The sequence below is a fragment of the Peromyscus leucopus genome, chromosome 18 (genome assembly GCF_004664715.2).
Source record: "Peromyscus leucopus breed LL Stock chromosome 18, UCI_PerLeu_2.1, whole genome shotgun sequence".
NCBI lineage: Eukaryota > Metazoa > Chordata > Mammalia > Rodentia > Cricetidae > Peromyscus > Peromyscus leucopus.
Window position 1 is genome coordinate 12466992 of NC_051078.1, and position 12628 is coordinate 12479619.

Here is a 12628-nt window from a genome sequence, read left to right on the forward strand (position 1 = left end):
AAAAAGCCAAAAAGAAAGAAAGCAAAAAGAAAGTCCAAGGCTGGAGAGACAGCTCAGTGAGAAAGAGGCTGACAGTAATCACGGAGCCTGAGTTCAGATCCCCGGCACCCAGTGGCACATAGCTGTGGAGAGCACCATGTGTGAGTGCACGCATGTGTGCACGCACGAGCACAGCCGCATATACACAGCTGAGAACACCCACATACACATGTGCACACAGCAAAAAATAAAGTCTACAATGTACAAAGAACTCTTGACATTAATACTGGTCAAAAGATGGAGACAGGCCGCCAAGCAGAGAGGGTCCACAGACACCAAATAAGTGTGCGTAGAGAACGTGTCACATCGTGAGATAGCAAGGGGAAGGCCGGACAGCTGCAGGCCTGTTAAAATGGTGACACTCCGGAAGACAGGCCTGGAGAGAGGGCTCAGGGGTTAGGAGCACTGGCTGCTCTTAGAGGACTGAGGTTCGTTTCCCAGCACCCACGTGGTGGCTCCCAACTGCCTGTGATGTAGTTCCAGAGGATCCAGTAGCCTCAGGTGCCTTTAGCACTACGTGCAGGTGGTGCTCATAGACTCACACAGGCACACATGCGCACACGTAAGTCAGTCTTTGGAAAGTCCAGAATACACCACCCACGGGTAGCAGCATGTGAAGCAGCAGGAAGTCTCCATCTTTGATGGGAGTGCACAGTGGCTCAGCCATGAGGGAAAACGGTCGGGCGGGTTCTTGTAAGGTTAACCATGGTCTTACAACATAAGCTGGCACTGGTGTGGTCTTTGGTATTTACTCAAGTGAACTTAAAGTATGCCTACACAGAAACCAACACAGGCTGGAGGCAGCTCTGTTCATACAAACAGATGCAACCAGGATGGCCTTTAGTTGTGACTGAATCAAACATCCAGAAATGGAGACTAAGAGCTCTCAAGTCCTGAAGAGACACTGAAACCTTAAGTACACGCTGTTAAAGGAAGAAGCCAGTCTGGAAAGCTGCTGACGTGTGATCCGAACTGTATGGCACTCTGGAGAGGCACAGTGAGATAGTGGCGGGGTTGTGGGCTGCCACGAGTTTAGTGAGGCAGGAAGGAGAGATGGCCAGATGAGGGTTTTCAGGGCAGTGACGCTGTTCTCTGTGGTGCTCGTGAATGCCTCTCAGGAGACGTTTCTCAAAGCCCGTGGAATGTCACCACCATGTGTGAATCCCAATGCAAACTATAAACTTTGGGCTGCGGGGTTCACCGATGGTAGTAGATGCACCCCTTATTGCCAGGTACTGATAACGTGGTAGTCCACGCATACGTGGGAGCAGTGTTGGGTTCTTTAACTTTCGTTCAGTTTGGCTGTGACCCTCAAACTGCTCTTTATAAAACAAAAGAACTCCAGAAGAGCAGAGTGTTGACTTGGGAAACAGCCCAGCCAATAGAGTGGTTGGCACACAAGTGTGAGGACCTGGGTTCAGTACGTGGCCGGGTGAGTAGTATTAAGAGGATGTCAGGGTAGAGACGGGGATTGCTTATTGGCTGGCAATAAGCCAGGCAGTGAGCTCCAGGTTCAGGAAGACACGTTCTCAAAAATTACACTGGCAAACTGGGTCTCGTGACACATTCCTTTAATTCCAGCCCTTGGCAGGTAAAGGCAAGCTGATCTCTGAGTTTAAGACCAGTCAGGGTTACATACTGAGACCCTGCCTCAGTAAATAAGTGGAGAATGTTAGAGACTGTCTAAATCGACTTCGGACCTCCACATGCATACACACACACCATTTTATACACCCACGCAAACATGTAAATACACAACACACACACACACATATCGCACTCCAAAAATCAGAATAATAATAGCCAATATATCTTTTAACATTGAATACTTTTAAACCTTCTTTTATTGTGTGAAAGCGGGGTTTGTGTGGAGGTCAGAGACAACTTGTGGGAGTCAATTCTTCCACTGTGGCTTGGCGTCAAGCAGCATTTCCCAGTAGACTATCTTATCAGCCCTCAGCTGCGGGTAAGGGTTCAGTGAATGAGTAATGTCCAGGTGATGCTTCTCCTAAACCCTGGTTCTCAGACCGCACATCTCCTGCAGGGTGGTAGGCCGGTGTGATTGTGTTCTGGTGAGGATGGTCTGTTTCTCAGTCGTCTCCTCACCCATGTTGCTCATCACTTCTAAACAGATTGATTGCCTTTGCTTCCAGGCCTAATCTCCCCGTTCCACTATTTGGTGTGTGTTTCAGGGGGAATATTTATATAAATTTTATTAGATTCTCTTGTGCCTCAGTCCTAAAAAGGGTTCAGGTCACCAAATTAGAAAAAGGAGGGGGTTTGTTAAAGTTTTGTTTAGAAATAACATGTTTTGGTCCCAATCATTAAGAATTTTTTTTTCTTGGTTTGTTACATGTCAAAATTTTTTTAGACATAGTTTTAAGATAGTCATTGTTACTGGTTTATATGATTTTATAAGGTATAAATTTAACTTATCCTCTGGGTGTATATATGGAGAGAAAAAAATATATCTGTGGTTACTGTTGTGGGATCTGAAATTTAAAGAATATTAAGCTCTACCTGGGCGTGGTTGCATACACTTTAATCCCAGCACTCAGGAGGCAGAGGCAGGTGGATCTCTGTGGGTTCAAAGCCAGCCTGGTCTACAAAAAGTGAGTTCTAGGACAGCCAGGGCTGTTACACAGAGAAACCTTGTCTTGAAAAACCAAAAATTCTAGAAAGAATGCTAAGCTCCTATGTATATTCACATAAACATACTTTTCTTAAATTATCATCATTTCTGATGAGAATGCTACATTGCATTCTATTCAAAAACATAATAGGTAGGCAGGGAAAGTATGTACTTGTACTGCACAAGGTTCCTATTAACACTCTATACTTGAACACAAAGATACTAGTAACTCGGAATTGTAGGAAAACAGCCTCTTTATGTCTGTGTTTTTAATTTTAGGTGAATATACTGAGTAAAATAGTGAGCCGAGCAACCCCTGGACTGCAGAAGTTTTCAAAGACAGCCAGCATGCTCTGGCTTCTTCAGCAAGAGATGGTCACGTGGAGGCTGCTTGCGTCTTTGTATAGGTAAAGTTGTCTAGAACTCATAAGTGAGATAAACGTAAGGTAACAAGCCAATTAGGCAAATTAACTTAAATTTTAGTGAGAGATAGGTTTAGAGTAGGTTTTGCTAATCTTGAGATTTATCATTTCTAATATTTCAGGTGTCAAGAGTCATGAGAAGAGGGGCCTATCAGGTCATAACTACAAAAAAAACATTGGTCTTTAGCTGGACAAAGTAATGTCCATGCATAGTCCCAGGAGGCTAAGGCAGAAGGATTGAGAGTTTGAGGCAAGCCCGGGCTGCAGAAAGTGGGAAAGAGAGACTTGGTGGTTTGGTTTTTATTATGAAATACTGAAAGAAAATCATGATTAATTTTGCCATATGTCCTGAGCAGATGCCATTAAAGGCTACAGTAGTAAATACAGCTTTCTTTATTCAGGTGTCAAAATTAGATTAATCACATACTTAGTACTAAATCTTACATTAAATGTGATGATTTAGTTAGTTGGCAGCTTATTTGTTTCTGCCTAGTAGAATGTGGAACAGCTTTAAAGGTGGTTTTACGCATTTGTTTAAAATAAAGCCTTTTCATTTTATATTATTGTCCCCAGAGACAGAATACAGTCTTCATTAGAAGAGGAAAATATGTTTGCAGTTGCTGTAAGTTTTCTATTAATTTTTTTCCATTATGGGTACTTACAATTGGGAGACTGACTGTGTTTTCAACCCTCCGTTTGCATTTCCCCATTTGAAAAAATCTACAAGTACTTAAAAGACTATCAGAGTAATCAGATATTTATATTTGTGGGTGAAGGTCAAAGTTCTTTTTTTTTTTTTTTTGGTTTTTTTTTTTTTTTTTTTTTTTTTGGTTTTTTTTTCGAGACAGGGTTTCTCTGTGTAGCTTTGCGCCTTTCCTGGAACTCACTTAGCCCAGGCTGGCCTCGAACTCACAGAGATCCGCCTGGCTCTGCCTCCCGAGTGCTGGGATTAAAGGCGTGCGCCACCACCGCCCGGCCAAAGTTCTTTTTTATTTCTAATTATCTAACTTAATAACTTGGTTTGCATCCTATCAAGTATTTTCTATGCATCTCTATACACACACATCATCAAACTACTCATGTCTGATTTGGTTTGGCTTTTTGGTCTCCTTTTTTGGGACTGGGTGTGGTTTGATAGTCCAGGTGGCCTCAGAGTCCCCGCCCATCCTTCTGTCTCCACCTCACGAGTGTTGAAATCACAGGTGTGCCCCGGCACGCCACCTAGCCTTGTAGTGTTTCGTTTCAGGGACTTCTTTACTGTGAGTCTTTTGAGACAGTCTCCTTGAAGTATAAACTGGCAGAGACCTGTCTGGGGGACCTTGAACTGCAGCACTGCTGGAATTATTAGGGCACACCGCGGCACCAACCAGACCCAGGGCCTTATGTATGCTAGGCAAGCATTCTGCCAGCCAGCTGCATCCCAGCCCATCCTTTTTTATTTTGCTTTTTAAAAACTTATTAATAATAAATTTGTATGTCAATTATAATAATTTTATATGAGGCTGTCTTTTTTTCTGTCCCCCAACCTCTTATTTGTATGTGAAGATATAAATCATCATAACTGTTTTAGATTATTTTACTTCTCTATTTTAGAGGAAAATATCTTATTTTAATATGTAAGTTCTTGGTCACTGGTAAGAAGGAAGTTTTTTGTTAATAGTTGGAATGGGGACTGGATATAGTCAGTGGTTTTGTTTTGTTTGTTTGTTTCTTTTTGTTATTTTTTTAGCTTCTGTAACAACTTTAATTTATTGTCATAATGGATTGTAATGATAATTTTCCTAATGTTGCATTATTTCAGATAAGGTAAACTAAGGTAGTGTTCCTAAATATACTGTTAAGTTTTATTAGGCATGTTATTTTTCTGTGGTCTGTTTCTGTAACACCCTCATTTGATCTTGATGTCTAGTATTGTGCTGGTTCTGCAGAATAAGTTCAGAAAAGTGTGTGTGTGTCTGTGTGTGTGTGTCTGTGTGTTTTCTACTGAAGAGTATACAAATTGACTTGTTCCTGGAGGATGAGCAGAGATGTCTGGAGAAGCACCGCCTTCTAGGGATCAGATCTGCTGCTGCTGCTGCTGCTGCTGCTGTTCCTGTGCTACCCCAGAGCTGCATCCCCAGCCTCTGTTTTTATTTTTACTTTTGAGATAATGTCTAGTTAGTGTAACCCAAGCTGCAAAATTTGAAGATGATTTTATCTTTTTATGTGGTTTTGCCTGCATGCGTATCTGTGCACTACGTGTGCCTGGGGGTTCCCAGGAACTGGAGTTATGGACAGTTATGAGCTACCATGTGGGTGCTGGAAACCAAACTCATGTCTTCTAGAAGAGCAGCCAGTGCTCTTAACTGCTCAGCCATCTCTCCAGACCCAATATTCTAAATTCTAAAGCAAGTATTCTGCTCATCAGGCATGGTATTACTAGTTTAACCAAGTAGTCTATTACATTGGTGTCATCGTTTTCTTTCAATTAAAAAATCATTTTGAGATTTATTCTTATTTTATGTATTTGCCTGCATGTATGTCTGTGTACCACATGTGTGTCTGGTGCCTGCTGAGGTCAGAAGAGGGTGTTGGATCCCCTGGAACTGAAGTTAGGTAGTGAGCCCCTTGTGGATGCTGGGATTGAACCCCAGTCCTCTGCAAGAGCAGCAGGTTCTCTTAAGTGCTGAGGCATCTTTCCAGCCTCCAATTCTGTTTTTAATCAGGTATGACTGTGTAGCCTAGGTTTCATACTCTGATCCTCCTGCCTCAGCCTCTGGAATAGAGGGACTGCAGGTGTGTGCCCCTGACCTGGCTGTAAAGTCAGTTTCAGTAGCCTTGGGAAGCACTTAGGTTTCATTACCTATTAATTTGTGCTGTCTTAAAGGAAAATACTGTAGAGTTCTGGAATACTCATTTTCTAGTATGGTGCCATGACTACAACCAGCTCTTTATATAATTGGGGGGGGGGGGCAGTTTTGTTTGAGAACAGGTCTTTCTTGGGAGCCTGGAACCCAGGCCTTGACTTCTTGGCAAGCCTCCTGCTTCCGCCTCCTGGCTGCTGAGATCATAGGCATCCAGCAGAATGACCAGCAACCTTCTTCTTCTTTCCATGTGTGTGTGTGTGTGCCTTTTTCTGAAACACCATCTGTGGAGATGGGAGACGTTATTCTCGTGCAGTTCCAGGGTGGACTCACGTTTGCGAGTGTCAGGCCAGCACCCTGTGACACAGCTGTGTCCCAGCTCAGAGGCAGAATTTAAAAATATAACAAATTAAATTGTCAGGTAAAAAGTAGACAGTGTATAGTTTAAATTTTATTTATAAATAACATTTAAGGAGCCAGGAGGTGGTGGTGCACGCCTTTAGTCCCAGCACCCAGGAGGCAGAGGCAGGTGGATTTCTGAGTTCGAGGCCAGCCTGGTCTACATAATGAGTTCTAGGACAGCCAGGGCTACACAGAGAAACCCTGTCTCAAAAACCAAAAATAAAAATAAAAAAATAATAATTTTTAAGAATACATATAAAGTCAGGCGTTGATACATGCCTTTAATACAGCTCTCGGGAGACAGAGGCGGTCAGGTCTCAGTGAGTGCCAGGCCAGCCTGGTCTACAGAGTGAGTTCCAGGCCAGCCTGATCTACACAGAGACCCTGTCTAAATAACGAAAGGAAAGCCCCGTAAAGTGGAGGGCAAATACAGGTGTTAAATGCACTGAGTTGTGACTTGCCTTTGGTTTGAAGTCTGTGCCCTCCTCCATCCTCCCTCCCCTTAACTGTTCTCTGTCGTCACAGGCTATTAACGCCAGCGAGAAGACGGTTGTGGAAGCGTTATTTCAGAGGGACTCACTGGTCCGCCAGAGTCAGGTGTGGCTGGAATTTTTTAATTCTTTCTGTAAAAAACATGGAGAAAAGGGAAATGACATACAAACTACTGCACTTTTGTTTTTTTAACTTACCTCTTTTAATTTTCTTCTTGATTTTTTTTTTTTTTTGGTAATTAAAAGAAATTTGGGATGTTCTTCAACTTTTAAATAATAACATTTGTGTTTCCAGGGAGAGACTATTAAAAATAGCATTATTCCTATAGGAAATACTATTGTTGGATGTTTGTTTATCTTAAAAAGTAAAAATAGTGGTTGGAAAAAGTTGTTATTTGATATCAGGAACTTCAGATTAAGGGTGGAAGTACTATTAAAAATAAAACAGATTTTAGAGTTAAAGTGATCTTTAATTTTTTTCTTTCTTTCCTAGTTGGTGGTAGATTGGCTAGAAAGTATTGCCAAAGATGAAATTGGAGATTTTTCTGATAATATTGAGTTTTATGCAAAATCAGTATATTGGTGAGTAACTAAGCTTTTTTTTTTTTTTTTGGTTTTTCGAGGCATCTGTTAAATGTTGCTTTTTTAAATTTTGTTTTGTTTTGTATTTAGAGACAGGGTTTTTTTTTGTATAGCCCTGGCTGTCCGGGCACTCACTCTAGACCAGGCTGTCCTCAAACTCACTGAGATCCGCCTGCCTGTGCCTCCTGGGTGCTGGGATTAAAGGTGTGCGCCACCACCGCCCAGCCAAGCTTTTGTTTTTAAAATAAAAATACCACCAGGTGTGGAGGCATATGCCTTTAATACCTTGGGAGGCAGAGGCGATGGATTGCTGCATTCGAGGCCAGCCTGGTCTACAGACAGGCCAGCCTGGTCTACATAGTGAGTTCTAGGCCAGCCTAGAAGGAGGGGAAGGGAAGGAAGGGGAGAGAAGGAGAGAAAAGAAAGAGAGAGAGAGCCCGTGAGGGTTCACATGCTTTGGGAAGAAATGAAACTGAAATATATTCTATTTTTTTAGTGTCAGGACAGCCAGAGCTACACAGAGAAACCCTCTGTGTAAATAAAAAAGACTTTTAGATCTTGGTTTGAGACTATAGTACCAACAGCTCAGGAGGTGGAGGCAGGAGGACTTGGGTTAAAGGTCAGATCGTGGGCTGGAGAGATGGCTCAGAGGTTAAGAGCACTGGCTATTCTTCCAGAGGTCTTGAGTTCAATTCCCAGCAACCACATGGTGGCTCACAGCCATCTGTAATGAGATCTGGTGCCCTCTTCTGGCCTGCAGTCATACATGCTGTATACATAATAAATAAATAAATCTTTAAAAAAAAAAAAAAAAAGGTCAGATTGGGCTACAAGTGAAATCCTCAAAATCAGGAAGAAGAAATAGTTGAGTTGAGTAGTTCGTTTTTCTGAAAGAGAACTTGAGGGGAGGGCAGATTTCCCTGATAAAGACTTTTATAACTTTTTTCATGAGCTGTTCTCCATTTCTTAAAGCTTTAGTGATACAGAACCCTAAACAGACCCATACATTTATGTGATCATTTGTGTTAACTGGAGCTGGATTGTGTTAACAAACTGCAGAAAACATGTGTTCAGAAAGATTCACCTACTTGCATTATGCCACCCTTAAATTTAGCATAATTATAGTTCTGAATTTAAAAGCAATCCAGAATGCTTTGGTGTTAATAAATGTTTCAAGAAAAAATTGACTTCATCAAAATTGAAAACCTCTCATTTAAAGACACAATGGATGTGATAGTGTATACCTTTAATTCCAGCATTTGGAAGGCAGCAGCAGAGGCGGGCAGATTTCTCTTAAGTTCAAGGCCAGCTTGGTCTACACAGTAAGCTCCAGGCCAGTCAAGGCTACATAGTAAGACCTTGTCTCAATAGAGGGAGGGGGGCAGGGAGGGAGACTGAGACTATTAAGGAAATAAGTGGGGGGTCTGGAGCAGTGACCCACGATTGCTCTTTCAGAATACCTGAGTTCAGTTCTCAGTACGCATGTTGGATGATGTCTTAGGGTTTCTGTTACTGCAAAGAGACACCATGACCACAGAAACTCTTACAAGGGAAAACATTTAATTGAGGTGGCAGCTTACAGTTTTAGAGGTTTAGTCCATTAGCAGCTTGGCAGGGAGCATGGCAGATGTGGTGCTGGAGAAGTAGCTGAGAATTCTACCCCTTGATCTGAAGGCAACAGGAAGTGGTCAAAGACACTGAGTGTGGCTTGAGCATATATGAGACCTCAGAGCCCAACTCCACAGTGGCACCCTTCCTCCAACAAGGCCACACCCCCAATAGTGCCACTCCCTTTGGGGGCCACTTTCTTTCAAACCATCACAGATGACTCACAGCCGCCTGTAACTCCAGTCAAGGGGCTCTGACATATATATATATATATGTATATATATATATATATATATATATATATATATGTATATACATATATATATATATAGAGAGAGAGAGAGAGAGAGAGAGAGATAGATATAGATATATGTGTATGTATGTATGTATATGTATAAAAGAAGTAAAGACTGCTGATAGGCATGGTGGCACATACCTTTAGTCTCAGCAACCAGGAGGCAGTCAAGTAAGTCCCAGTTTAGGCCAGCTGGTCTGCATAATGAGTTCCAGGTCACCCAGGACTATATAAAAGCAGGCTTGTGATTGGCCACCAAGGCATGAAAACAAGTTCACCATCCTCATTCATCAAACTGCCTTCTGTGTTATGGACTTGGTGCGTTTTTCTACATTTGTTGTCTTTTTTTCCTTGTTTTGAACACAACAAGTGTACTTGTGGGGGGCGGGGGAGTGGGGTGTTGTTACCTACAAAAAGAAAAAAAAGTATTATGATAGCCCTATATAAAACTGCTATTTCTTTTTTCAGGGAAAATACCCTCCACACCTTAAAACAGCGGCAGCTACTGTCTTATATAGGGAGTGTCCGGCCTCTCGTCACTGAACTGGTAAGTTCCTAGTTAGGGTGACCACGTCTGCCACGGGACACTGTGACCAAAGAGAGTGGGTTTATTTGACTTACATTTCAAATCATCAAAGGAGGTCCGGGCAGGAACTCAAACAGCGCAGGAACCTGGAGGCAGGAGCTGATGCAGAGGCCATGGAGGGGTGCTACTTTCTGACTTGCTCCCCATGGCTTACTCAGCCTGCTTTCTTATAGAACCCAGGACCACCAGCCCAGGGATGGCCGCACCCACATTGGCGCCCCCCAACCCCGGACAATCACTAATTAAGAAAATGTCCTACATCTGGATCTTAGGGAGGCAGTTTCTCAATTGAGGATCCCTCCTTTCAGATAACTCTAGTTTGTGTGTCAAGTTGAGATAAAACTAACCAGGACAGTCAGCGTTCTTGGAAATGAAGTTGTCTTTGAAGATAAGTGATAATCATTTCTTAAGTGACATTAAAATCACTTTGTTTGAAATTCATTGTGATTGTGCGTGCTATTTGCTGCTAAAGTGAAGACTGTATTAATGCTAAATGTTCAAACACACAAATGTGTTAAGTCGGAATGATCCTTTTAGAAGTTTGTGGAATTTTTGTGTTTGTTTTTATTTATGCATATATGTATTCTGTGGGGATGTATGCAATTGTGAGTACAGGTACCTGCAGAGACCAGGCAGGACATTTGGTCACCTAGAGTTACAGGCAGCCCCATTTTTGGTTTTTTGTTTTTGTTTTTGTTTTTTTCTTTTGAGATAGGATCTTTGTGTGGCTCAGGCTGGCCTTGAACTTGAGACAACCCCCGCCCCCCTTTTCTAGTGTTCTGGAATATTTTTGTTTATTAGTAACTAGTGTGTAGTTGGGTTTGCTGTTTTGTTTTCTTGAAGAGGTGGATATTGTATGCGTTTGGTTGTGTTTGTTTTACACCACTTAGGACTGAGCCCATGTGCATGCTGGGTAACTTCTCTACCACTGAGCTATGCCTCCAGCTCCTTTTGTGCTTTACAAGGAGTACTTAGTAATCACAAGGAGTACTTAGTAAGCACAAGTGAGTACTTAGTAATCATAAGGAATACTTAGTAATCACAAGGAGTACTTAGGAAGCACAAGGAATACTTAGTAAGTACAGGAGTACTTAGGAAGCACAAGGAGTACTTAGTAAGCACAAGTGAGTACTTAGTAATCATAAGGAATACTTAGTAATCACGAGGAGTACTTAGTAAGCACAAGGAGTCCTTAGTAAGCACCGGAGTACTTAGGAAGCACAAGGAGTACTTAGTGAGCTCTCTTTGCCCTGTGTTCTTAGAAAGTTCATGCTTTCTAGTCAGACTGGAGCCCTTCCGTTCTTCCTTTGTGTTTGTCCATCCTCTAGGTCTCTTCCAAGTACAGCGACGGAATACGCTTAGTGTACTGTTAGTTGGCTAGGCTGGGCTGGGCAAGTGGTATTCTGCACTCACTAGGCATGCGCCATGTTGGCCAACAAAATCTATTCCGGCATGAGGTGGGGGCAGCAGACAAATGGGCCTATTAGGAACCCTTGTGACACTTCATTCTCTTTATTAATGAGATTTTAAAGGAGCTTGTTTCTGTGTATAGATACCGTATAGATTCATCACGCCATGATGATTTTTAAAACGTGTAGGTGTATATAGGGCCAGGGTTTTGTAGCTTATACGCTCAGCGTTAGAGCCCTGAGTTTGATCCCTAGCACCATATGTATGACTGACTAAGGTTTAAACAAACGAATCAACAAAAGTTTTAAATGTATGTAGGTTCCAAATATCTGCACTTAATGGTGGTTTTTTTCCTAGGACCCTGATGCTCCTATTAGACAGAAAATGCCGCTTGATGATCTGGATAGAGAAGATGAAGTTAGATTACTTAAGTACCTTTTCACTCTAATCCGCGCTGGGATGACAGAAGAGGTAAGTGATGGGATTCCCGGCTTGCTCAGGTCCACGTGCGGTAGACCCAGAGTTGGAAGAGTCTTCGTGGCCAAGCCGTGATCCCATCCAGTGTGCTGCCTCTGCCCCGTGGCCATTTCCAGATAAAGCACAGAGAGCAGTTCCCCCTGGTTCCCGAACTCTCAGCGAATCCTTCCACAGGCCCAGCTTTGCCTTGCTCCACTGCACTGCAGACTCTAGCCGCAGCCTCACACACTTAAGGTCCTCGGGCTCCCCCATTGCTCTTGGTTAGGTTGACTTGAAGGAAACATCGATGACTAAATGAGTGATCGCTCTTCTCATTATAGAGACATTTAATTTTTTCCTTTTTTTTTTTTTCTTGGTTTTTTGAGACAGGATTTCTCTATGTATCCCTGACTGTCCTGGAACTCACTCTGTAGACCAGGCTGGCCTCCAACTCAGAGATCACCCTGCCTCTGCCTCCGAGTGCTTGAATTAAAGATATGTGCCACCACTACCCGACTTATACCTTTAAAAAAAAAAAAAGATTTATTTATTTATTTATTTATTTTTATTTATCTGTTTGTTTATTATGTACGCAGTATCCTGCCTGTGTGTATACCTGCAGGCCTGAAGAGGGCACCAGGTCTCATTACAGATGGTTGTGAGCCACCATGCGGTTGCTGGGAACTGAACTCAGGACCTCTGGAAGAGCAACCAGTGCTCTTAACCTCTGAGCTATCTCTCCAGCCCCTGACTTACAGACTTTTTATAATAATTTTGTATTCCATAAGTCAAAGGTCATCAAATCCATTTATTTTTAGTAAAATTCCATGTTAGTGAGTGAGTGCCATACTACTCTAGTAGC

At 42.4% G+C, this 12628-nt stretch overlaps 1 protein-coding gene across 2 annotated transcripts in view; it reads left to right on the forward strand.

The window, feature by feature from the left end:
- The window catches only part of Nup107 (nucleoporin 107), a 43576-nt gene that overhangs the window by 7588 nt on the left and 23360 nt on the right, over positions 1-12628 (forward strand). For both annotated transcript variants that reach the window (XM_028869631.2, XM_028869632.1), the window contains 6 exons: positions 2951-3078; positions 3667-3715; positions 6864-6935; positions 7323-7411; positions 9783-9861; positions 11668-11781. In XM_028869631.2, the coding sequence (XP_028725464.1) occupies positions 2951-3078; positions 3667-3715; positions 6864-6935; positions 7323-7411; positions 9783-9861; positions 11668-11781 (531 nt within the window). The remainder of the gene's footprint in view (positions 1-2950; positions 3079-3666; positions 3716-6863; positions 6936-7322; positions 7412-9782; positions 9862-11667; positions 11782-12628) is intronic.